General features: G+C 40.9%; 1 protein-coding gene across 2 annotated transcripts in view; it reads left to right on the top strand.

The window, feature by feature from the left end:
- CDH16 (cadherin 16) overlaps positions 1 to 27,723 on the top strand; it is a 64,149-nt gene that overhangs the window by 3,021 nt on the left and 33,405 nt on the right. Inside the window, exons 1-7 of one of the 2 annotated variants that reach the window (XM_074968782.1) lie at positions 1,021 to 1,082; positions 10,131 to 10,188; positions 13,760 to 13,846; positions 16,442 to 16,582; positions 18,508 to 18,646; positions 22,306 to 22,464; positions 26,069 to 26,265. In XM_074968782.1, the coding sequence (XP_074824883.1) occupies positions 1,054 to 1,082; positions 10,131 to 10,188; positions 13,760 to 13,846; positions 16,442 to 16,582; positions 18,508 to 18,646; positions 22,306 to 22,464; positions 26,069 to 26,265 (810 nt within the window). In that variant the 5' untranslated portion in view covers positions 1,021 to 1,053. Of the gene's footprint in view, positions 1 to 1,020; positions 1,083 to 10,130; positions 10,189 to 13,759; positions 13,847 to 16,441; positions 16,583 to 18,507; positions 18,647 to 22,305; positions 22,465 to 26,068; positions 26,266 to 27,723 lie in introns of those variants that run through there. The other variant, XM_074968781.1, reaches the window with a different exon arrangement.

A 27,723-nucleotide genomic window follows, 5' to 3' on the forward strand; every position in this document is an offset into this window, starting at 1 on the left:
CCAGATAAAATAACTGGACATCAGGTCTTGTCACATGGCACCTGGACACAAGCCGAAACCCAGACTTTCCAGGTGAAAACTAGAAAACAGCTGGCAACCCGAACCTCAAGACTGTGCTACTTTACACCTGACATGCCTGGTGATCCCTGGCTGCTAAACTCCCGCCTGGGAACCCAGGCAAAGGATATGCTGGTCGTACTGCGGCCTAAGAGAAAGCCAGCATAAGAGCCACTATATTAACCCTACACCACTGGAGAATTTGTCTGTGAAGCAGGGAATTCTCTACTAGACAGTTAAACTTGCTACGAGACCGCTTAGCACTGCTGGAGTTGTCACTGCTTTGTAAACAGCGTTTTTGGAATGTCCCACGTTAAAAAAAACAACAACAACAGACAGTTCTTTTGTTTCTTTTTCATAGTTAAGTTAGTACACAGTTTTTAAATGTTCAAATAAATGGGGTGCAGAGATCAAATTAATATTAAATTCAAGGAATAAGGGGCAGCGGTCAAGCCAATAACAGCTCCTGCACAACACCATCTCATTCAATGCACATTTTGCCAGACACACACATTCACCGGATAGCTAAGTCAGTCATGCATGCATAACACAACCTACCTTTACTACAAAGCATAGCTAATTAAATGTCAGATCGAAAACTGAAATGGATAAATCCCCGAAAGTAAGGATATAGTATGGAAACACTCAACAACACACCCTTAATCCTAATGATCCCCAATGTTTCCTTTGCACTAACATTCATCTTGAATTATCATTCATGATTAAGGCCCAGTCCTGCTCCCAATTAAATCAATGACAAGACTCTCATGCTTTTATGGGAGTTTAAAAGAGAAGGTATGCTGTTTTCTAAAAATTCCATGAATTCCCAAAATATTAACAGATTTGTGATGAACAATTTCATACTCAACTTTTGGAAAATGAGCTGTAAATTAAATGCGCAGTTAACCTCTAGGGATCCTAGTTAGTGATTGGTACATTTTTAATTGTAAAGTAAATAATTAACTACCAGGCCTTTATTATTTCACTCTCAATATTATGTTCTGCCCTTCAAGGAACATGATGAGGTAAGAAGCACTTTCCTTTTATCAAGAAAAGCATGGAATAGGTTAGATTTTTCATCCCGCTGCCAAGATTAAGAGCTAGATTGTGAACTCCTTACTCACACTGGTCCCACTGAAGGGATGTGTGTCCCCAACTTGCCAATGGTAAGGCAATCGTAGTCTGGCCTTCTGAAAGTGACCCCTAAAGCTAGCAGTTTTGCTTGTATTTTAGGTTCTGAAGCATCTTGTTTTGCAAACATGCTAACAAAGTATTAAAGTGGGGATGTGATGGCGAGCAAACGTCAAACAGAAAAAAAAAACTGCTGACAATTTTTGGAAGGGGTGGAAACTATGTGACTATTGTAAAAGGCAAGTTACTATTCTGGGCATAAGCTTCAGATCTTTCTTGGGTAAAGGTTTTGAACATTTACTATATTAACAAACCAATATTGTTAGTCTGATTTTAATGATTTTATAAGTGTTTGTGCGTTAGGGTTTTTGTTTTGCGTTAGATGTGATTTGTCGAGGTGGCAAACTAATAAGAAATCAAAGCTAAGGTTATTTAAATTTTAAAAAATCACATTTGTTTTAACTGGAATTTTTCTTTTAATGACTTTTCTCAGAGCTTTGGGTGTAAAACACAAAAATGGTGAAATTAGACAAATATGCTGAGGGCACAAGAGAGATTTAAGGGGAAAAATACATAAAAAACGTCAGGGGCTAATCTTGGGAAGTGCTGAGCCCCTGCAACTCTGACTGGAGTCAATAGCAGTCAGGGGTGCTCAGCAGCTCTTAGGATTTGACCCCATATGACTAAATGCAAGGGCAAACCAGTCCACAGTCCCTTGCCTGAGTAACCTGACTGAGCACTGGGTAACCCTGGGGGGCGGGCGGAAGGGGAGGGGGAGAGTGACAACAGACATGGTATGTGGGGGCTATGACAGCCTGATGCATCCATGCAGGAGATGGACTCAAGTGTCCATGCAGCAATCAGCCTTCTGGCTTCACCCCAGCCCCAGAGATATTGTTTCATGGACAGGGAAGGAACAAGTGGACCAATAGGCAGTAGAATACCCCTCTGAAGGCAATCAGTCAGGGGTATAAGACGACCCCAGACTCCCCTGTTCCCAACACCATATTCAAAAATATACAGCCTTGGTCCCAGTTTAGGGCAGAGGTTACTTTTTCCTGCTAACCCATGGAGCGGGCTTGGATACACACGGACCTACTTGGGTTGGGGACAGGAAATAAAAGGGTGGCTTGCATTAATGCCTCGCCCTTGAGCTACTCCCAGCAGGCGCTGGTCCCCCGTGCCCCACCCTCATGCACCCACTGAAGGATTCATCAGTCTGGAGTGCAGCTGCTTTATACAGTTATAAGGAGCTTATCTATCCCTTACTGCTGCATAAGCCAGGGTCTGGATTTAGCTCAGACAAATGATGGGAGCTTTGACTGAGAGCAAGCGAATGAGGGGGCTTGATGTTGCCAGATAATTTTTTTCTTCACAGCGTCATGCATTGCGGGAGGTTTCCTATACTGCGTATTTCAAAGGGCCCTCTAAGAAACAACAAGCTATTTTTAATTCACTGATTGCAAGGCTCATTTTCCAAACAGGCAGGATAGAGGTTTAACTAAGACTCAATGGGTTACTAACATCCATTTCAGGGAACTAATTCCAGATCAGGTTTGTAAACCTTTGTGATGAAGTTTAGGCCTCTTCCTAGACTTTACCTTGAATTCATCTTTAGGGGGTTGTGAGGAAAGCTGTCAAAACCGTACAAACATCTTCAACATTTTACATGACCCTGAATGTGGCTTGTTAGGGTCACTGGGTGCATAATGGACTAAGTAGATGTAGAGCATTTTAATTTTCCTGTTTCTTTCAACTTTAGATTTTTCCACAAGGATGAACAAGAAAGAGCTCAGCTAAAATCCTAATATTACTTACTCTTTTAACATCATTATCTGGGCAGTGACAGGGAAAGGAATAACCTTTTTATTTCAAAATGTATGCCCCTACCCTGCAGCTCCTTACTCCTGTGAGTAGTGCTCATGCAAGTATTCTCATTGAAGTAATTGACCAAACCCTGCTTCTAGTAAAACCAGGGTAAATCAGTGGATTTAAGTCCTGATCCTGGAAAGACAAAAACATGCTTAACCTCATGCACTGTATCAATGGGACTACCCACTGTGCGTGAAGTTAAACGTGTTTAAATCTTTGCAGGTTTAGGGCTGTACTCATGCTGTGCAATGGGGTAACCGAAAGCAGCATTTGGCCTAGCGAGGCAGTTTGTGTAAGTTGCACTCTCGTGACTATATGGGTATGTTTGCAGGACCAGGCATTATATTTTGACCTGGAATAAAACTAAAACCTGCAGGTATCAGTCTGGGGAAAGTCTGAACAAGGCTAGGATACTTCATTTTTTACCCCTGTCCTGCGTCACCAAATTACTGCTTTTATTTTACCCTAATCCTTTTTTATGGGGGTGTGGAAAGGGGAGGATTTATCAGGTACAGATCACCAGGACAAGGAGGAGAACTTAAAATTAATCTATACCAAATTAAACATTGTTTCTCAGAATATTCACTGCAAATATAGTTCTGCATCGTACATTAAAATAGTTAAAAAATCATGAAGTAATGGTTAAATCATCAACTCAGCAAATGAATGTAATGGGGGACTGAACTTTACAAAGGAGAACTAGGCCATGATTCAACATTAGGGGAGTCAGGGTTGCCAACTCTCCCTATTTTTTCAGGAGTCTGGCAATACATGATGGTTTCCTTCAAGCCCCAGCTCCTGGAAACAAGTGATTTGTGAGACACACAGCTTTCTAGGCCTCATTGATGCAGAGAAAACCATGAAAATGTGACTTGAATGAACCTCAAAAGGCACAAAAAACCCCAACCCCCTCCCTCACACAATCACAATTACTCTTAGACATACCAAAATAAATAAATAATTTGAATCTCATAATATTTTGGTTCCTGACTCATGATTTTTAAACATTTGGGGTTGGCAATACTGAGGATTTTTGCAATAATTAGTAGAAAGTGTCCATTTTCACTCGAGAGAAAATAAACTCAGTTAATAAAAAGAACTAGATAAATTCATAGAGGATAGGTCCATCAATGTCTATTAGCCAGGATGGGCAGGGACAGTGGCCCTTGCCTCTGTTTGCCAGTAGCTGGGAAACGGGCAATGGGATGGATCACTTGATGATTGCCTGTTCTGTTCATTCCCTCTGGGGCACCTGGCATTGGCCACTGTCGGAAGACAGGATACTGGGCTAGACGGAGCTTTGGTCTGACCCAGTATGGCTGTTCTTATGTTCTTTAATTCACTGCTGTTCCAAATTACACCAGAGTAAATCAAGAGGGACCCTGTTGACTTCAGAGTAGAATTTGGTCTACATTTTTTTTTCTCCTTACACCCAAACCTTCCTTTATTAACTCTTCACAGTGATTCAGTACATTATGAAGTGTACCAGTTGTGCTTCATTAGGAGAGAGGACAACCTATGGTAGACCTAAATTGGATCTTAGGGCATCACCAATGTTCTAACTGGAGAGATGGTTATGTTCTCACCCACTACCATTTGGAAAAAGAAAGGAAAGAAAAGCTTGACAGAGCTGCAGTACATCACACACTCTTTCCCTATTTTGAGGTCTGGGTTTTGCTTTCATTTATGTAAATTACTGACAGATATTAATTTATGAAGATTTTAGAGACTTTATGGTATAAAGTAATCCCATATCATTTAGAATTTTGTCCCAGGTGTGTATGTATGTGCCCTCACCTCTAGGGTCGCCCCTCACGCCTGGGCACCATGTTTCAGGGAATTTTGTTTCTTATACTTCCCTCAGTGGGCACTTCCTTGGCTGTAATGGCCAGTCCCAGCCACTATCTTCTCCTCACTCCCTCTATAGGAGCTCTGTAGCTCAGCCCTCTGGCCAAGTCACACAACAATGTACTCCCCATCTGGGGTAACAAAAAAGATCCAACTTAAAGTCCAAATCAAATGCTCAGACTAATCTTTCTTCTGCCCTACTCAGGTACCACTGAAGTCCTGGGCTTCTCCACCCCTTTTCCTGGCCCCTGCAGAGCCTCTCTTATCTTGCTTCTTCCCCAGCTGCTTCCCTTTGCCAGGGACTCCAGCAGTTTACTTTTGATGATCTCCCCACTTCATTTAGGACCCATCACAGAGTTCCCCACAGGAACCTACTCTGCTCCCTGTGAGTCTTTCTCTCCTTTGGCAGGCCCTGTAGATGACAGCCTGACTATCTCAGGGTATTCCTGAGCTCCCATCTCTGTTTAAACAGTGCTAACATTGCTTCAGCACCACTTACTGGGGTCATCCTTTCTAATTAAGCACCATTACACCCAGCTGAGACCACTAATTAGCTCTTATTTTGCTAGGCTCACAAGTGAGGGATAGCTGCTAAATCATGGGCAAAGCTGAGCTCAGCTTGCCTTAAAGGGCTGGCAAGCCATGACAGGGACCAATGATGAAAAAATAAAGTGGGTAAAATCCTGGCCTCTTTGTAGCTAGTGAGTGTTTTGCCTTAATTTCAATGGGGCCAGAACATCATCCAATGATCCTATATTTTCCTTGCAGTCCCAGATGTAATAAAACCTGATTTTGCATTCCTTGCAGGATTTGGTCTATTCAATCTCAAAGCCCTTTGTAGGGGGAGGGGGTTGTGAAAATGAGGAAAGAGATGAACTTATGAACAGGAAGCATCTGATACTTCTTCTTGCTCTGTGTTTTGGACAAGAATGTTTTGACAGATGCATGCACCCAAACAGAGCAACCCAGAAAATGAACCCAGCAAAGATTTGTTGATTAGTTTTGTTGCAGCAATCTTGAATATGTGAATGATCTAAATATGAAACTATGTTTCTATGTCTAGTAGGCAATAAACTACAACAAAAACTACTGTAAAGCTCGTTCACCTGCCAATGTGATATATGCCATCATGTGCCAGCAATGCCCCTCTGCCATGTACATTGGTCAAACTGGACAGTCTTTACGTAAAAGAATAAATGGACACAAATCAGATGTCAAGAATTATAACATTCAAAAACCAGTTGGAGAACACTTCAGTCTCTTTGATCACTCGATTACAGACCTAAAAGTGGCAATTATTCAACAAAAAAACTTCAAAAACAGACTCCAATGAGAGACTGCTGAATTGGAATTAATTTGCAAACTGGATACAATTAACTTAGGCTTGAATAAAGTCTGGGAGTGGATGTGTCATTACACAAAGTAAAACTATTTCCCCATGTTTATTTCCCCCTCCCCCCACTGTTCCTCACATGTTCTTGTCAACTGCTGGAAATGGCCCACCTTGATTATCACTACAAAAGGTCCCCTCCCCCCCCGGCTCTTCTGCTGGTAATAGCTCACCTTAACTCTTGTTACAGTGTGTAGGGTAACACCCATTGTTTCATGTTCTCTGTGTATATAACATCTCCCCACTGTATTTTCCACTGCATGCATCCGATGAAGTGAGCTGTAGCTCACGAAAGCTTATGCTCAAATAAATTTGTTAGTCTCTAAGGTGCCACAAGTACTCCTTTTCTTTTTGTAAAGCTCTTGGCTTTATTTGATTAAAAATGGAAACTAAGGCCCCAATCCTGCAAAGATGTACCATATGCACTGCTTAACTTTACTCACATGAATAGTCCCACTGAATTCAACAGCACTATGCATGTGCGTAAAGTTATGTCTAAGTGTTTGCAGGACCAGGACATACCAAGCTACCATTTACTGAACAACCAAAAAATCCAAACTAAAATTAACATGCAAAAGAATTTAATTTGACCTGATCCGGCAAACACTTACACAGGTGTTTAACTTTACTTATATAAGAGTCAATAGCACTTAAATTAAAGCACATGAGTTAGGGTTTTGCTGGATTAGTGCCCTTGTGATTAATTTTGTTATCAGCTTGTTCTTTCTCTTTTGGCATTACTCTTCTCAGTGTTCAATCCAATATTCCTTCCCTGATAAATAATAGATTTAAAGGCATCAGGAAACAGGGATCGAATAATCACTTACCATGTCCAGTACACATATCAAAACAGAAGAAATTAAAATGATTCATCTGCTGCTGGGTTTGGTGCCCTATACCCTGGGAACTGTCAACTATTTTAAAATATTGTACATCAGGGATACAAATATACCAAGTTTCTCACACTGAGCTGAACAGCAAATCATAACTGGCTTTTGAAGAATCATTCCCCACCCCCCCGCTTTTTATTCCCTTGCTGTTTGTCTTTTAATAAACTTAAACATTTTATTAAGCCCAAATGTCCTAGACAGAATACTGGGCTGGATGGACCTTTGGTCTGACCCAGTATGGCCATTCTTATGTTCTTATGTTCTTAATAGTGGGTTTATTTGTGGATAAGAAATGTATTTGTTATTCATAATTATTTTGTTATTTTAATATTTGATATTTCTAACACGTGTAGAATAAGAACAACTTGGTTACACCCTGCAACCCCTTTATCTTTCTTGGAGGTAACTGAGAATTGGGCTCAATCTGTCCAATTTGTGCCCACAGTACCATCACTTAATCTACCTTAAGGGCTATCATGCTATAACAATCTTGCACATTAGCATTCCAACGTCATTAGCAATACCAGCCTCCCTTCTTAGCTGAGATTCCTTATAAGTATTTACCCTCTTTCAAATATTTCTGTTTAGCAATATTCAAGGTTTAGAACACTGAAAATATTAACGTGTTATCTTTACATTAGATTGAAACTCCCAGCCTTGGAAGGAGGCACAACTTTTTAGAAACCACAAATAAGAGCTTAGAAATACTGGCACCCTTGTTTTGATGTTTGTTTGTTTTGGTATTTGTTTGGTTTTTTGTTTTTGTTTTGGTCTTCTGCTTAATTTTTGGCTTGAGGGTCTGCAAGTAAATTAATGTGAAACATGAGCAGTGTATTTAAGCAGGTTGAGCTTGTGTGAGCCAGTATTTTCCTGAAGTGAATTAACCTAGCATAGTAAGAGGCCTACTACCAGCTCAAGTTATTTGGATTCAGGGAGAGAGAAAATAAGCATACTGTAGGATTATGTTAAAGGTGACCTACAGAAGAAAAAATGCGTTTGTGCCTCTTTTTGATTCTTTATGTTGCATAAAGAAGGCTTGAAAGTTTTTTTAAAAATTTTCTGCTTTGTGTTTTTTCATTGGAAACATCAGGAATATTAAGTCTTGGTTTTGGTTTATCTACTACTTAATTCTTTGGACTTGACTAGGAGCTTTCTCAGTTGTGCATTGAAGGAGAAGAGACTAGTTAACAAAGAGAGCTTTCTTCTCAAGTGTTTGCAAGAATTTCGAGTTAAATAGGTGTTAATAAAACTAAGGAAACAATTTTTAAACAGCCTGACTAAAAATCCCTTCTCTGTTAAACTGCTCAGGGTTCAGTCTTGTGAAGTTATAATCCAACTAGTTCTCCAGTCATACAAGTAGCATTCCAGCAAAGACAGGGAATCAAGACCTATTTCTGCTGTGAAAAGCAAACAAGAAAAAAGTGCTTTAAGAACTCCTTTCAAGTCTTCTTTAAACAACAGAAAGACGCAACAAGGGCACAACTATATTTTAACCTCTTTGTAGGTCCTTTAAAATACATCGACACACAAAACAATAATAAAGCACAAGGCCAAAATTCCATTGTTTTAAGTGACCAAACAAAAAAGGGCTAATTTAAGAGCTTTCTAGCAAGATACTTCCTTTACAATGGTTTGTCTTGGGGTATCAAACCATTGTGTTGCGCTTCTGATGATCCATTCTTTGGCTGAACCTCACCAAAACAAAAAAGTGTTGCGGACATCAAGCTTATTTTAAATAGTTAAAGAAACAAAAATCTTTCAGTGAAGCTTGGAGTAATCAGAAGTATAGGGGCCAGATGGCCAACACATCCACTGGCACCGGACTGGGGGTCCTGGGTTCTGTTACTGGTTTTGCCACTGACCTGTTGGGTGATCTGGAGTGAGTCACTTCACTTCGCTGTTTGCCCTCCCACCCATTATCATCTCTGCAGCATCTTCTGGGCAGGAACTATCTCTCGCTATGTATTTGTGTTGTACCTAGCATCAGGGCTTAATTTGTGCTGAGGCTTGCCGGGGCTCAGCCCTGGCCCCTCTTTTCATGCTGGGGCTTAGCTCCGGTACCTCCTCCATCAGTGGCATTTAGTAAGGCATGCAATTCTACACTGCATGCAAGGCGTGACCTTGCACTTATGGTGAGTGCGAGGTCATGTGATGCGGAGGATGCAATTTTGTTTCGCTTAAGCCCTGGCACTTCTTTCTTTATGCATAAGCATTACCTAACACAACAGGCCTCCTTGGATTTGGGCCTCTCAGCCCTGCGAAAATAACAGCAGCAGCAACAACAGAACCTGCTATGATGTCACTGACTGAAATCTGACTTGGGTCAGCACAGATTGAAAGTCATTACTAACTGAATGAAATAGGTTTGGTGGTCTCGAAAGGTGTCAGCATCACAAAAGTCACTGTCACAAGTGCAGTGCTTGCTGGCAGTCCCAGAGGGGAGGCTAAGGACTGCCCTCTTTCCTGTGGGGGTGGTCCATGCAGGGCCAGGCTGAGAGGCATTGACAGTAGTTTGTGGGGAGCTTGCTTTAATTCTGCTAGCTCTGAAACTCTTCTGTGGTTAGATGCAGAGCTTCGTACTCCAGTCCTATCAACATACATTCAAACATTTAATGGATAATCATAGATAGATTTAATACATAACTTCAAAAATGGGGGTGACCAGCTGTATCATATAGTACCTTCTATTACATTAGAAACATCTGCCAGTTCTACATTAGATGCTATGCAATCTACATATTTCCTGGTCAGGTCCTGTGTATTTCTAGGTCCCTGACTTTATTTCAAACGGGCTCAGATATGTATTATAACCATGTTTCACCATATCAATTTTATCTTGCTATGTGATTGCAGAGGCAAAACAGAGAATTTAAGTCAGGGGGGAAAAAAGATTGTTTCTTAAGTGAATTCCAACTCATGTGGTTTCTTTCATTTAACTTTAGGGTGTCTAAATGCATGTTTCCTGTCTGGCTACTGATTGTCTGCTCTTCCGTTATTCAAGTGAGTGACATATTTTACACGTCGTGCTTGTACTGCATATTAGGTTTCTATGAACATTCATGCATTGCTTATGTTAATAACTTTACTATGGTACATACTGCAAGACTCCATATACTAAATAACCTAGAAGTCAGACAATAAAAGGCACTTATAACAGAATGAATGTAAACTAGTACAATATTCTATCATAAAGTATCAGATATAGTTCTTAAGAACAAAGAGGAAAGCAATATTAAACTCCAAAATTAACATTTATATACATCAATTAAATAAAACAACAACTTTTAGCTTTAAGAACAATTTTGTAATTCCCCACGCATCCACTCCCCATTGTTTCTAAACTCCTATGATGCAAAGTGCAGGGTAGATTTCTTATGCCATAAATCTGGGCTGTGCCTTTTAATAAGAGAAGAAACAGAAATTAGATTCTTTATTACTGGGTCTAGAGACGTTTCTGGCTCGGCAACACCTATTGGGGCTGATTCTGACCTTGCTTACCAATGTAAGGCCCCAGTTCAGCAAAATCTTAAGCATAGGACTAACTTTAAGTACAGGAGCTGTCCCACATGATTAGTCCCCCTATTCATGTGCTTAAAGTTAAACACATACTTAACAATCTTGCTGAATCAGGTCTCAGTTAGGAGCTACCCACTCAGTCAAGTTTACACTGAGGTAAGTTAGATCAGATGAAGTGTGCAGGGCCTGATTCTTCACTGTCGTGCACCTAGTGAAGCCATTGTACAAAGTGGGTGTAAAATGCTACCAAATCAGAAATATTGCACTCAGGTGTAAATGGCTACATGTAACCCACACACCTCCTGGGTATGGAGTTCTGTCCCATCTAGTGGCACCAGGATCACTTAGAAAGAGAGAGAGAGAGATTAATGAGTCTGCTCTACAGCCTTAGCTATCAGGCACATGGCTTTTAGCTCATGCAGTAGAGGCTCATGCATTTAGCTCAGAGGGCCCAGGTTCGATCCCACCTGACGATGACTGGGGTCTGTTGGTATTACAAGTGGGGGCTTGTCTGGGATTTCAACTGGGAAGTCTCTGAAGCTCGGCATGTGCTTCCTCAGCTAGGGGAAGTATGTAACCCACACACCTCCAGAGTGTGGCATTCTGTCCCATCTAGTGACAGTGAGACCACTTAGAGAGAGAGATTAATGAGTCTCTTTTACAGCCTTAGCTAACAGCCATATGGCTTTTAGCTCATGCATTTAGTTCCAGAGGTCCCAGGTTTGATCCCGCCCACCGACAACAGGGATGTGTCGGTATTACATACACAAGATGCAATGCAGCAGAAGATGTGACCCAGAGAGCTTAGTTCTGGATATGCAGCAGTATCTATAACAAAAAAAAAGTCCTAATTGTGAAGCCTACCGAACACATCTTCCAAAACAACTCTTATCCACGCCTACAAATGCTGAAGCCATAGCTCCTCATCATTGCCACATTTACCAACTCATGAAGTTGGATATGGCTGGGTGGATGGTTTGGGAAGGACTGGAATCCAGTCTCACCAGAACAGGCTGAGTTCTCAACAATAGCAAACTGAACCCAAACTTCCATGAATTTGGGGTTAGCAATCATAATGTTACAGTGGTGTATTGTGATGTGATGTTGTTTGGCCCATGATATTATGACACAAATCTCCCCATATTACTGGCTTGGAAGAACCCTTAGCTTTGCAAACACTATTTGTGGGGCATGGGAAGAAGTTTAATTTGAACCTATTCCTGAAGCATATTGTGAACTGCCACACGTGTATACATCATGAGCAGAGGAGCTAAATATGATTATGAAGGCTTTGAACACAATAAATCCATAATGCATTTGACCAAGGTGCACTTACTAATGCATCTGTTGTATAATTATGTAGAAAGAGAACAAGTTGATAAGGGAAATGGCACAACAAAAGTAGAGAAGTATGGACACAAGTACGAAACTGCAGGAGGTTAATGATGTAGAGCTTATAGAGGTTAAAATAAATCTCTCTTACACACACACACTGACAAAACATATTCTCTCTCTCTCTCACACACACACACACACGCACTTCCAATGGAAGAATATTTACTTCATTGACATCTCTTGATGTTAGGTATTGATATCTAGACATTAGTACCAAAGAGACACATGCTGGGTGACTTCTCCCCATCTCTAGTTATTAGTACTCCTGTATTCAGCAGGAAATGTTCTGTGTGTTTGTGAAGGGTTATAAGAGCGGTCCCTGCCTACTCAAGGCTTTCTTTCCCTCTCATAATTTAGATGAGGATTTTTTTATATTACTGTTCTGTGAATCATTTGTACCTTTTTGGATTTTTTTGTAACACATTCACCATCCATTAGAGTAGCAGTGTACATTACAATACAGCTCTCTGAGATTCAAGATTTGGCTATACCTTTTATGTCTCTGTATTAGAATAATGAGCAGTAATAGTGTATCTTCCTTTCTCAGTTGCTATTGCATATATAATTTGTTAATTCTAATTATCAAATAAATAAAAGGGTGTTACTTGTGATTTCAGTTTCTGTAGGATGGCATATACTCTATGTACACACACACACAGATTACAAAACACACATATGGACCCAATTTCACAGAGAAATTTTATACTGAAGACACTGCTACACCAGTACTGAGAAACAATGCTATGCATAGCAAGGAGTTCTGATGACATCATATTAACTAAACAGACTGATCAAGGTGTGTTTATAGCCATATTCAGAGTTTTCCTGTTTTGCATTTTATATAAGATGGAATCCATGAAGTCTGTAAAATACAACAAAGGAAAAGTCGTGTACAAGGCTACTCTGACATCTGTCAATCTAGGCATTATATTCATCATCATGATAGCTGACAGCTCTGACAATGAAGAGGTCTTCAAAACATTTATTGTGGTATATTGAGGACTGTGTTGCAATTGCAAGCTACTACTTTAAGGGCAGGGGAGGGGGAGAGAAGCAGTTTCTGGTTCTGTTGTCAGGCTAGGGAGCTAGGATCATAGTGACCAAAAGCTAATACTAAGAGGTGTTGAGAGCACACAGCTCCACTGATTTCAATGGAAGTTGTGGGCTCTCAGCACCTTTCAAAATCAGGTCCTATATGAGAACCTACTACCTTATCCTACTTGCTGCTAGAAGCAGGTTGAACCTTGGCTGAGACTAGCTGTTCTGTGTCAGGCCGCTGACAGTGACCATAAAGGAAGATGGATATGTAATAGGCTGGTCTATTTAGTTTGTTAACTTATAGCAAAATGATTGCCATTTCCATATCAGCTTCACATCTCTTATGAGCAGAGACGGATTAGAGTAACACCTTACAGACACTGCATTCACATTTATTCTCACTAGGAAAAGTCTGAGGACACTGAACCCCATACTAACCTCTTTACACTGGTGTAAATCCAGAGTAACTCCACTAACTTCTATGGAGTCACATTGGTGTCAATGAGATCAGAATCTGGGCCATGATCTTAAAGCAAGGGACATGTTGTCAGGAGAAAAATTAAATTAAGAAATATTTTCATTTGCTTTTGACAAAACTAAGAGGCTAAATCCTCTTCCACAGGTTTTCCACTGTTTTCCCACCGGCAGTGAAGAACACATTGAGGTACCTGAAAATTATGGTGGTTCATTCCCACTGTATCTGAAGAAGGTAGGAATTTAAATACTGTTTTATACAACCAACAAGGTGACAAATGGTAAAATACTTTAAACTTCAGCTAAAGACCTAATCAAGATTTCATTGGCCTGATCCTCATGTTCATTGGTGAAAATCTGGAGTATCTCCACCAAAATTAATGGAGTCATGCCGGGGCAAAACTGGCATGACGAAGAGGAGAGTCAGACTACTATGCCCTCTACCAATGGGCCATTGTATAATAGAACCTTTTTGCTATATATAGAAAAGTCAATTTAACTCTTTGTTTTCTGTCTGCTTTCTAATCCCTACTAGCTCTCTTCCATCCTCAGAGTGCTAGTATCCAGGAAACACAGGAGACAGCCATTGTCATGATATAAATATATATTGAATTGAATATATTTGTTTTTGGCAATCTGTTTTTTGCTCCATAGTGATTAACTAATTCAGCCATGTCTTGTGTTAGTGAAGTGGTTTGAAATTGGAAGTTCAATGTGAACAATAAAAGGGAAAGATTCGATTCATCTTAATTTGCCTAAAGAGCGGAGAACTCAATAATTGAAATTTTCTATTTTTTTGTTGTTAATTTTATGAAAAAAAAGGTTGAAATTTCCCATGGAAATGTCTGAATTTTTAGCAAAAAATAAAAAACTGAAAATGTTTCAACTAAAAAACAAGAGGTTGAAAGCTTGCATAATGTTTGATGAAAATAAAAAATGCTGACCCGAATCTGTAAGTAAACACCATTTACTGTAGTCACTCAGGTTAAATGTGTATTTTAAATAATCCAATGCCATATAGATATTCTTCTGATTAATGGATTCCAAAAAGTCATTCCCTAGAAATGGGGAAAAGACAAAACTGTATAAGAAAATAAAAAGCTAAGTAATTTTAACACAAAAGTCAGAGAGCGCTTTACTGAAACAAAACAGGACCAGAAACTATCACTGATAGTTGCATTTGTTTTTTTTTTAATTCATAATAACCTGTTTGAATTCAATAATTGATCTCTGTTAGAATAGCATTTTCTTTCATAGTCACAAGCACCATCTGCCATTTAATAAGTGTTTTCTGTGACTCAGTCTGTACTTAAATTGACTTCGAGCAGATCACTGCCATTTTATGGCTGCTGTTCTCTGCACCACCAACTAGGATGCTTTAAAGTCAGCTTTGATAGTCAGTAAAGATAAAGCCAGTATCAGCACAAAAATATGGGTATTTCCAGGCCTGAATCTTTGGTGTCAGAACTACTTTGTCGATAGTAACAGCAGTACCACTTTCCAGAGCTGGTACCTTCTAAGGGCATGGACACATGGATTGGTGCCAGGGACAGAGACATTTTTAAAAATAAAAATATTAAGGGTCATATTTTCAGAGGGCCTGAAAAAATAAGCCTTGCATGTGCAACATGTAATGGTCATGGGGCTGTCTGAGTGCACAACTGTCCAGTTGTGTGTGCAAATTCAAGTTTTATGCATGCAAATGGATATGCCTGCAAATATTTGTAGGCATATTTTTGAAGACTGAAAATCTGTCCCCCAATTTTTATCAGAATAATTAGAGAATAATAAACTCATTATCTTATTGTGTGTCAAGATGCCTCCTCCTTGAAAAAAATTACAAAATGTACTTGTTTCTTGAAGCATTCGAGCTAATCCTGAATTTCCTACTTAGGCAAAATGTCCCCTAAAGTCACTGGATGTTTTGCCCGAGTAAGTAAAGAAAGAATGAGGCCCTTAGTGACTGGACACCACTCTGCGTTTATCTGTGTATTATTCTTGCTTGTATCTTTAGATTTTAAGCCCTGCATTTTGAGATCTATGGATGAAAAGTGCTATATAAGAGCTAAATATTATTGTTCTTCCTGAGACAGGGGTTTATTTGTTTGACACAGATCAGCTGTTGCACAGTGCCATGTGCATGTGCAGCTCTATATAAAGAATAAGAATTTGAAGTAGTAACAGAACAGGAGCCAAAAAGCAAAAGAAATTAAAAACAAATATTAATTTAAAACCATGCAACTGTTTAACATCGTCCCCCAGCCAGAATCCCCATCTGACTAGTGTGAATTTGCAAATGAGGATTGCTCTGGGTCCATGGTGGGGAAGGCCATTACTGGATACATGTCAAGTGTTGGGCCACACAAGAGCTCCCCTGTCAGAAGAGCAGAGCCTTCTTCATTTGCATCATTCCCCGGTATGCCCCTCTGCCTCTCCAACTTGCTGGCTCACCACAGCCTCCCATTTTGAAAGTGGAACCTGGGGATTCAAAACTCTCCCAGATACAAATGTCACTTCCAGATGACAATACTCTCCTGGTATCCAGTGGTAAAAGACCTCCCCAACTTCTGCCTGCCCCACAGATGTGTTGTGCTGTTTGGGCCATGCGGAGTGGTGAACTTCCATGAGTATCCGTGGAATCTGAGCATGAACTAAGAAGAATTAATGGCCCTTGGTGGCCAGCTATTAAAAATGGCAGGCATCACGGTTTGAGTATTAGTATCTGTGAACCCCAAATGGAAAATAGGATGCATCTATTTGGAGTAAAATGTTTTCTCCCCTTTTGCTTTGCACTAAAATACTCCCTTGATTACCTGATTTCCAACTTCAGATAAACATCACGCTCAATGGCCAGGCTGACATTCAGTTGGCTGGAGATGAAGAAGGCCTATTTGGAATAGATCCAGAGTCTGGCATTCTGTATGTCAATAGACCGCTGGACCGGGAGAAACAAGCTTTCTACACCCTTCAGGTATGGCACACTCCAATGGCACAAGCCCCATCTCATCTCACTGCCCTACTACACATCCCCCAGCTGTCTAATACCATTAATGCCATTTGTTCTGTTGGCAGTAAATATTACCAGACACCAAAAGGAAAAAACTCAAGGACAAATTCCTAAGACCTTCCCTCAGTTTTTATTCAGACCTTACACTGGCAAACTCCCATGGAAATAAACAGAAGCTATGGGTGCTCTCAGCCCCTCTGAAATCATTTAGGCCATTCATTTAGGTGCCTAAATTTGAATTAAATAACTAATGGCCCTGGACTTGGGGGCCGAGACTGTGTCCTCCTTGTTTCTGACTCCATGAAGGTCTGTCACTCTTCTTTGAATCCATTTACAGAATAAATGCATTAAATCTAGTCTGCTCCAGTTGATTCAGCATTTACACAAAGTAAAGCTTATGTACAGAGTCCTGTTTACACACTGAGCCTTACAAAACTGCATTAGCGCACTGTGCATTAATACATTTATTACTGGCGCAATGAGTTTACTTTGTACCACCTTTTACAGCTGTTTGGGCCAGATCTGGCGGGTTACTGAGCACCTGTTGAGAACCGACAACCTCCACTGAGTTCTACAGAAGTTACAGTCGCTCAGCACCATATCTAGCCTTTCCTAAGAAACCATCTGGGCTGCTTCCAGCTGGTTCTTCCTGGCCCAACCCCCTTCTCTCTAACATGTGCTGTGCTCCTAACATGAGTTTTTATTTATCCTTCTTCAGATTCATCAAAAGTATCTAACATCCCTCACTGCTGTTCTAATGCTCTCAACCCTGATCCAGAAACCTCCTCCCAGTGTGGCTGATGCATAAGCCTGTTTTCTGTAGGGCAGAGAATGTACTTTTTCCCACGCAGGGGTTTGGTGATGTTAATGTGTATTTGTGACAAGCTGAAGTTAGACAATCATTTCAATAGACTGCCCAGCAGTAAAAGAGCTGGGCTGTTTTCTGCATATGAAATGGGAATGCCATTTAATACAGATATCAGGATGTCTGTCCACACAGCCTTCTTTCTGGACAACCCACAGGGCCAGATTGTGGCTAGCCCTGTCTGGGTGCAGAAGAGGGTGCAAGGAACTCTCTCCCATTGTTCACCTAGTCAGGGACAACCACAGTCCCCAAACTTGTGCTTCCTGAGGGGCTGTTAGCACTAGTGACGGTGCAAAATACCTTGAAAGGCCTGGGGAGCATGGAGTGAAGGCAAGGCCGTGCTCCCCTTCCCCTTCTGCACTGGCTGGGGACCTAAGTCAACAGAAGAGCAGTGTATACTGCATCCTCACAAAAAGAAGTACAGCAGCTGTCTCCGATCAACCTCTCTCCACAGCCTCCAGAGGCATATTGTCTATGTCAGCACTGAGCCAGAGGTCACCATTCTTTATCATATAAACCTCTATGTTATGTTTTGTTTCTTTCTGTTGCATTTTGATTATTGCCCTCTACTGGATAGAATGAGAACTGGTCTGAGTGTCATAGACCCCATACTGCTAACAGCTAATGGAGATTCTCCTTCAGTTCAAGTGCTAGTAGCCTGTGCCTTCAGTGCAGGAGTATTTGGGTCCAATCCCCACTGCTGCAATGAAGTTAGAGGTGGCCACAATGAGCATCACATTTGTCACTAAGAAATCATAGCTGGCTGGTGTATACACAGGGTATATTAATCTTACTGTCATGTGACAACAGTAAAGAATCACAACTTTCTTCTAACACCGAACAAGGAACTTTAAATAAACCTACTCTAGTTTCCCACTGCTTCTGCCTAGAACCTTCTTCAGCACCCCTCCCTCTTGGCTTCACGTTACAGATTTACAGAAACAGTACACATACCCTCACACTAACCTTAAAAGGCAGCATGTGCAAATGAGTACTATTGAAGTACGTGTTCTTTTAAAATCAGGTGACTGTAAAAGATGAAGAGAAGCAGCTGGTTTTTAACCCTGTAACCATAACAATAGCAGTAAAAGATGAAAATGACAACATGCCAGTCTTGACTGAGGATATGTTCCCTGGAATTCTTAGCAAAGGGACAAAGCAAGGTAACAGTGACCTCCCTGCATCCTTTCTGTAAAGATCTGTTTCATTGTTACTTTCCTCCGCCACTTGACTCATGCCAAGGTCTTTATACACTGCGTGTGCTAATCTTGGTACATTTGATGAAATGTTCCATTTTTAAGACCATCCATTTATATAAATTGTATCATGTTTGTATTAGAAACAACTCAGAGATTATCTGCTCTCTGAGGACGAGGGAGCTAGAGGGAAAATGAACAAGTACAAAATGGCTTCCCTCCTTAGAGATAACCATAACCATACGTGTGGATGTGAGAAGCTGAGTGCCTTTCTCTTGGGGATTAGCACATTCTTTTTATTTGCCATTTGGCCGATATATATGCAGTAAACAAGAGAGAAAATATAGAAACCACATGACTGCTTGTTCCATAGCCTTTTGCACAGGGCTGCTGTGTAGTTGCTTTCAGATGTCAGTACAAAGCTTCCTGATCACTGATGCTCAGTAGTGAAATGTCAGGGAGGAGATAAGCAGGCTAAAAGGAGCCTATCTTAGAAGCTAGACTGTTCTATCATTAGTTTTATAGATAAACTTCACAACGTATTTTTAAACAACAAACGTTATTGTCTAGCCGAGCATAAAGTCATAAAGAGAACATTTTTAAAATGGAACCCAAGGTAATTTTAGGGCTTTCCTGCAGGGAGTCAGAAAGTTTGACATGGTTAAGCCATCAACTTAATCTGCCTGTGCATCTAACTCCTCGTGTCAACAAAGACATTTTAATGTGATCTACGCTATCAGAAACACAGAGAAAGGTTTCCTGAAAATTTATTCCCTCCAAAGTCAGGCACCTCAGTGAAATGAGATATCTTCCAAGAGATACATCATGATGGCACGAGATGACAAGGGGCTGGACTAGATGACCTCTTGAAGTTCCTTCTAGCCCTAAATTTCTATGATTCTATGAAACAGGGACCAAACTCAGCTCTCATAGACACTAGTGCAACCCCACCTTGGACAGCATCTCCACTGAGTACATGAAAGTTGCACTGGGACATCTCATGAGCTGTGATATCTTGTGGTAGACGTTGAGGTACTTTGTGCTTACAGCCTCTCAACTGATGATCTCAATGTGCTTCGCAAACATTAAACCTCACAACTCCCCTGTGGAAGAGCTGAGTGAAACCAAGACACAGTGGGTAAGTGTCCCAGATCGGGCACCTTGAACTGAGGTATCCAACATTAGTGGACACTTCTGAACACTTAGGCCTAAGTTGCTCACCCAGTACCACAGAGAGGGCCAAGATCAGAAAAGATGTGTAAGTGAGTTCCCTTTACACTAACACTACCTTAGCCCTTAGCACTACCTACATCCACTCTACCGAGGCCAAAGTAGGGGTAACCCCCACGCTACTTTAACTTATGGTTCTGGCTCCTCGGTGCATAAGGATTGGTCTTGAGAAGATTTTTTTTAAAAAAATTAAATTTTAAGCTTCAAGTGGTGACAGGGCAAGTTGTATTTTAACGTTAGCCGGTTGAGGTGAACCCCAAAGGGGGAGTTTATGGGTCGCTTCTATCTGCTAATGTGTGTTAAAATACACCTTGTCCTTTCTACAGTAAAGTTTAAAAGGGTGTTTGGTAACATGTTTTAAAAAACACCGCTCATCCTTGCCTAACATACCCTAAGAGGATCTAGGGTAAACACTGAGGTGGTTCTCCACTGACTTTACCCCCTGCAAATTGAGAGCAAAGGGGGTGTAAAAAAGCTCCCATCTAAGAAAGGCAGCATTTTATGCTAATACAGGTGTCAGTCAGGACACCAGCTAAGAGGCAGTGGTACTTACACTACTGAAAATCAGCTGTAGCTCCATTGAACTCCATTGGCTTATATTGCTGTAAAGCAGGTGTAAATAAGAGGAGAATAAGGCTCTTAATTAATAATACAATTTCTTTGTCTTAAATCTGTAGTTGCCTTAAGTGTGACAGCTTCCTCAATGCATTCATTTGGGTTGCTTTGGTTGCTTTGTATCATATCCCAGGAGGGGATTCTTGACAGCAGCATTCTTTGTATTGTAGAATGTTATAAAAAGTTTGGAGTGCATTTCCATATGATTGCGAGAGACATGGAAGCAATCTCATGCCGCAGTAACAGGTTTCATAGTGTGAAGACTAAATGAGTTTTAATGGGTACTTGTCATATGCTACAATTTGTCACAAAAACTGAGGACTGAGGAAAACAGGCAGAGAACTAAACTACTGCAATCCGAATGCATTACTGGCATTTAACCAAACAGCATTTTCCTGGTTCTACTTTCTCATTTTTATTAGTCCAACTGTTAACCCTTATGCTACTATAGTTTCCCCCACTACACGGTAACAGGAACATAGCAGAGGTATAGAGTCAGATAGCTCGCACCGCTCATCCCCAGGAATGATCCTTAAAGACATTATTATCATTGTGGCACCTTAGAGACTAACCAATTTATTTGAGCATGAGCTTTCGTGAGCTACAGCTCACTTCATCGGATGAATGAAGTTGCATCCGATGAAGTGAGCTGTAGCTCACGAAAGCTCATGCTCAAATAAATTGGTTAGTCTCTAAGGTGCCACAAGTCCTCCTTTTCTTTTTGCGAATACAGACTAACACGGCTCTTACTCTGAAACCTATTATTATCATTATGACTTATCCAGGAAGGGAGCTAGGTCAGTGGGCAGGAGCTTGGGTCTCTGTCAATGTCTGTCTGTGTTTGTTAACCCGCCAAATGACTGTGATGACAGTGTGACATCAGCACTTTATGAATACTGATTGTATAATCCATGAACCAATTCCTGCTCTCCACTCTCTGTATTACCCCACTTACACAAGGGGTAAAACCAGGGCAGAACTTGGCTCTAGTTTGACCACTGCTTAAAGACAGTCAGCTCTGGTGTTTTTGAGTCAGGCCTCAAAAAGAATGTGATTGTCTTAAAAATCACAAGATTAAAAATAAAATAAAAATAAATAATTATACTGGGTGTGTGCAGGGTTATATTTGCCTTCCAGTTTCTGAGCCTTTAGGGTGCACTTAGGTCACATTTTCAAACTTGTCTTGGCCACCATGCATGCTAGACATTTTATTTTTTCCCCACTGAAAGCTGAGAGCCTCACCTGATCAAATGCTTCCAGGGGTCGGTGCTTTAAGAAAAACACCAACTACAGTGTGGGCTGGAAACACGGAACCTGTAAAACAGGGATCCTAAGGAATGTTGTGAGGTTTAACTCATTGGTTGTACAGCACTCCAAGTGCCTTGTGTAGAAGGTGCTACATAACTGCAAAGCATTTATTATTCCAGCTCATGTATGGTAGCCATCTGAAGGATCCATGGGATTTAAAATCTTAATTGATGTAAGTTTACAAAAGAAACTATTATACTAGGGTGAATACCCAAAGCCAGGTTAAATAAAGCAACGGAGGGGAAGTTACACACACTATACTTACGCTGTCACCTTCACATGAAAAAAAAGTAATTCATGTATAAAATGTCTATAGTCACAACACAGTTAAATTGGTTATAGATGGGAAGAGTCAAGCTAAGGAAGGAGAATTGAAATTCTGCGATAGAAAGCATTTTTCATGTTGAATTAAAATGTTTTTTTAGATAAACCATTGTGCCACCAAACCCAATCTGTGATCTTTCTAAATCCAGGAACGTCTTTCATGAGTGTCAGTGCTATTGACTTGGATGACCCTTCCACACCGAATGCTGATCTACGGTATAAAATCCTCACTCAGACTCCAAGCCAACCCTCAGAGAATATGTTCCAGGTAGATTCAAGGACAGGGGGTATTTCATTATCTGCAGAAGGTAAGATACCGCTGGGTAGCTTTGTCCTTTGTATTGAAGTGTGTGAATAATTCCGGTCCTTAAGGTTGAAGGGCCCGAGATCAGTTGCCTCCTTTTGTGGGCATACATGCGGAAAGCAAGCAGGCACTCCTTTTGAGAGCTGGCACCTACATTGTTTATGTACCAATAGACTGGAAAGCCTCATTGGATATGCAAGTCTATTTCACACATAACTCACGCCGCTGATAAGGCTTCTGGATAGTCAAATTTCTACACAATGGAAAAGTAACAGAGTGCAGTATCCACTCCATGATGGAACTCCTTGTAAAATTTTTATATATTACATTTCCACGAGCTTCCACTACCTTTGACAAAGTAGGGAAGCCCCTTCCAAGAGTCTCTGCCAAAACTCTGATTCAGATTTTTAAATCATCTAAATAATGCCAATCTAATCCGATCGCATTACTCATTTTAGTATCACTTCATCACAACCTCCAAATTGAGTAGATCATCTACTATCCTGGGTGGAATCCCTGCTTTTGGCTTCCAGTTGCCTTTCAACTGTGCCACCAGACTACCCAGATATATTGCTGTACTGTAGGAAACTATTTAATCACACAGATTTCTACCTGGCTTGTGATTAAAATGCTTTCTGCATGGAACCAGGTTTTATTTTGTACTAGATTTTTCTGAAGCTGCAGATTATAAAATACAGCTGAGCACTTAAACATTGTTATCCTTGAAAAATACAGCCAGTTGCTTTGTGTACACCCACATACTGCATGACCGGTAATGACAGGCTGTACTCTTGGTTTTGTAGTGCAATGAACGGTCCTTTAGAAATTCACTTTGTGCACATACCAGCAGTCATCATGAACTGGATGAAACAGGCTACAAAGACTAAGCCCATGTGAATGTAACAGTCAGAAAAATCAGGAAAGTGCAGCTAAATTAAGTCAATACAAATGGAGAGGGGATTAAATCAATCTTTACAGCTTTTTTAAACCCATAATTTGATTCATGGCACAAATTGTACCTAACCTATTATTTGATATCAATGGGGAGTGGGGAACCAAATGGCTTAAGAGAAAAATAACTCTTGTAAAAAGCCTAGAAGAAAATGGAATAATATTAAATGTTGGCAAAGAGAAGTCCTTGATAGGTTAAATGTCTACTGCTCCCCCACATCAGAATACCTAGCTTTAAAGTTTTTTCATCCCATGCTACAACAGCTGAAGAAGGAATCTCCTTGTGTGGGTTTCAATGGATATTACTCTTAACAGGTCCTGCTGGCTTAGACTTTCCTTTTTTTTCTAACTGCCATGTGTTGTAGAATATTGTCTAACCAAAGAGACTATTTCCATGATTTTAATTAAAGTATGAAGATAGGTTATTATAGAGCAAAATTCCCTCAATATACAGGAATAAATATAGCAGCAAGTAGAAAATAACAAAAATAAGAAAGAGATAGTCGGGCCAGATTTACAGAGGCCTGCATGAGCAAAGGTACAATTGTTTCAACAACACATACAAATGTTTGCATCATAACTGCTTAAGAAGCTGCAATAGCTGGTCATTTGTGCATGGCGTTACTGAAGTAGTACAGTGAATGCACATCATTTAGGTGTTCAAATGCAAGACCTAGGTCTGAAAACCAGGCCCTAGTTGTACTTATTACTTTTATTTTTACATTTTCAAATGCTAGACAGGAGTTGCTACTGTATGTAAAGTGCACTTGAAAGCAAACCCAAGGCTAAGATAGTAGCTCTAAGTGTTTCCATGAGACTGGGGTTCAAGAGCTGCCTTGAAAAATAGTGAGGGGTCATCTCTGAGGAGAGCTCTTGCCTGCATCTTAGATCAAAGCTAAAGGTCACAGGGGCAGTCAGGAAACATAGAGACCAACCATGGAGATTTGTTTGCTTCACTTATGTCTGAACTCTGTTTTAATTAGACTAATCAAAATGTGCGTATTGAGTCCAGCAGCAAACCCATAATGAGGCAGGGTCAGCTGAACTGAGGCTGAGAGCCATATGGAGGTATCTATTCAAGCACTGTTCCCAAAGTGTCTGAAATACATTTTATAGGGAATTGACTTTTATTGTGCTAAAAAGAGTTTAGTTATGGAACACAGCCACCTTAAACAGAGACTAGGGGAAGCAGGCTGAGGAACCCAGACTTCCATTTTATTTATTTATTTGACTCCTGGTCCTATTCTTTTTCCTACTGAAAAAGCAACCTGAGATAAGCCTTAGGGCCTCTGGTGTGGGGCAAGGTGCTGGACTCCTAACAGTCCTGCTACTTGGAGTCACAGCCTGCTTCACTCAAGCACTCAGGGGCAGCCCTTTCAAGTATTGGCTGGTTTTGGTTGGGATCACTTGTGGGTTTAGACCCTCATGTCCAACTTGACAGAGCTGTAGGGCAGGAAGGGCTGTTTAAAGTAAATCTGGGGGCCCGTGCAAAGCTGGCCCCTACTAAAAGGCCCAAAAGTCAATGTGTGAACTTCTCCTCCCCCTACTTGCTCCATACTTCCCTGCCACCCCAGCAAGGGAGACTCATTTGCACATAGACTGGGGTGGTGGTAAGGTAATAACAGATGGGTCCGGATCTGGAGTGTGGGTGTGTGACGGGAGTTAGGGAAGGAGGAAATGGTGGTTTTCTTTTAAAGAAGAATAATGGGGGGAAACGTGTGACACGCTCCAGCCGGGGCTGCACTATAGTGAGAAACATCCTGAAGTTATTCCCCCACAAAGCTGTTGGTCAGCATGAAGCAAATTGGAATCAACCCCTTTCAGCACTAGAGTGTGAGCAGCAAACATCACACCAATGGATGGATGGTGGGGGCCAAAGGCCCTAGGACGCAACATAGCTCAAGATGTGGCAGCACTGGGTGAATGGGCCCTAGTGACCGGGAACAGGATAGTCCTAATGAGAGCCACTGGAAGCCTTTTACCCTGACTTTCTGCAATGGGATGAAGTCCTGTGCTACATCGCACACGGCACCATCAGTCTGTCATGGGAAATTTGTGGAACACATTGCAGGTAAGTGATGGAAAGTTTAGGTGGAAAATTAGGCCCGGCCCTGAGCAGAATAGGTGAGTCACCTTGAATTCTTCCCTGGCTCCAACTCTCATTTTTCCCTGTCACCTATCTCCCTGCCACATCCCTCCCCAGGGAGTTCAAATGCATCATCTCCCTCCCTTGGCAGGTTCTTCTACAGTCTGCGGCTCTTGGATGGTCTGCCCCAGGCAGTACGGCTTCCTGTGGCTTTCAGCAGCAGAAACCACCTCTGAGAGAAGATTTAACAGAAAGTATCCCACCACTACCAGCAACAAAAGCTATCAGGGATACAGTGTACTTACCGCTTACCACCTGCAGGGGAAGCAGAGGTGGCACTTCTACCCCTGACTTTGTGGGAATGGCAAAGCTGAAGTTAGTGTTCTGTGAGTTATGGGGGGAGGAATATAGAAAGTCACGAAATCCCTGACCCCCACTGCAAACTAACTGGCCTAATCGTTTGGCCTAACCTACCAAAGAAGAGGGGACAGTTTTCATGTCCCCTGTCCAGTTTTCATGTTTCTGATGAAGGATATAAAGATGTATTTGACAAGATTCTCTTTATTTGCAGGTAGCTCTTTGCTAGACTCATCCCAGGTCAGCAATTATAAACTAGTTGTGCAAGTCAAAGACCTGGGAAATCAGTCTCTGGGATATCGTGCATTAGCGAACATTGAAATTGCAGTTGTGGAGAACACCTGGATAACCCCAAGTCCTGTTCTCCTTCAAGAACACCTAAATGTGACTTATCCAAAGAAAATTTCAAAGGTGAGTCAAGGGAGCAGATTTTTCAAATTCATGTTACTTGGCTGAATTAACATCACACCCCTTAGAACTATTTCTGAGAGCTCTCCTGGATTAGTAGGATAGACTTTGATCCTACAAACTCTTATGCATGTGAGCAACCTTGGGTATATGAATAGTCCCATTAAACTCAATATTACTACTTACGTGTGCACTTACAGACTGCAGCCATGGAGTGTAGCTTCCTTATGAAAGGATTGTTATGGTCAGAAATCTAAAAAGCCAAAGTAAACCAGCATGGCAGCAGGCTGAGTTTAATTGGGAGTATAGTACTGAAAAGGGTTATTCTGTGACCTTAAAGTGATGACTGATGGATGTGTGCTTCCTCCATGCCATAGTATTAAACACCCATTGGTTTTTCAGACTGCCATATCTATTTATCAAAGTGTCAAAGCTCAACACCAGTGTTTGCCATTCATACCTCTACACACACAATAGCTGATATCACTGTTGGATTGCCCCAACGTTCTTCATCCAAACCTGCCTGATTTCCTGTAAAGCTCTCCCCATTCCAGCAATGCTAGAAATGCAGCACTGTTGCTGTGTAATGTACGGACAGAAACCTGCTGTTGCTCTGTTTACTGGAACTCTGAAGGGAATCCCTCAGGAATGAACAGAAGAAGAGGGTAAAAAAAGTTGCTTAAAATAACATTCTTATTTTAAACACTGCTCGCAGACTGCACTGTCTCTCCCACTCGCCTCTGGTGGTTAGTCAAGAAATGCAGTAAGGGAGCTTTCCACCACAAAACTCCATGTACATAGTTTATAGAGTCATACGGGCTAAGAAGCATGAAATCTAAACAAAGTCATCCAAGAAACATTAGTGCTAGCATAAATAAATGGATGTTTAAATTAGAATAAGGCCTCCATAATGGCTTCTCTCCTGTTATTTTGAGACTTGATGAAGCATTACACACATCCCGTTTCTAGGAGTTACCATTCCACTTTCTCCTTGTTAGGAACTGTTCTGCACCCATGGAGCTGAAAGGGTTTATGCTTGTAAAAACAACTGACAGGTAATATTTTACCAGGGCTGTGCAGTCTAAACAAAAGTGTTTTTAGCTACAACATTTCTGTGGCAACAGTAAAAAATTGCTCTGAGTTTGCTTGTCCACTTTCCCTTATAATATCTGGCCTAAGACTGTTTATCACTTTTTGCTGGTATGATATTGCAGATCTTTTTAGCTCTAGTAATTTAATTTTGGATTTAAATCAATCTGAAGTGATTTAACTTTCAGTCTGCTAAAGGATGCCAGGCAAATCTTACGCTGATTTGATTTTGCTTTGGCTTGAGAGGCTGTACAGATTATACCATAGAACTACAAGGAAACCTGTCCAAAAGTTTTCAAAGAATTTCAGTTATTTTTAGCATCCAGTGATCAAAGCACTATTAGCCTTTTGAATTTAATTGATATAAATGTT

Source organism: Natator depressus, chromosome 12, assembly GCF_965152275.1.
Source record: "Natator depressus isolate rNatDep1 chromosome 12, rNatDep2.hap1, whole genome shotgun sequence".
Taxonomy (NCBI): Eukaryota; Metazoa; Chordata; order Testudines; family Cheloniidae; genus Natator; species Natator depressus.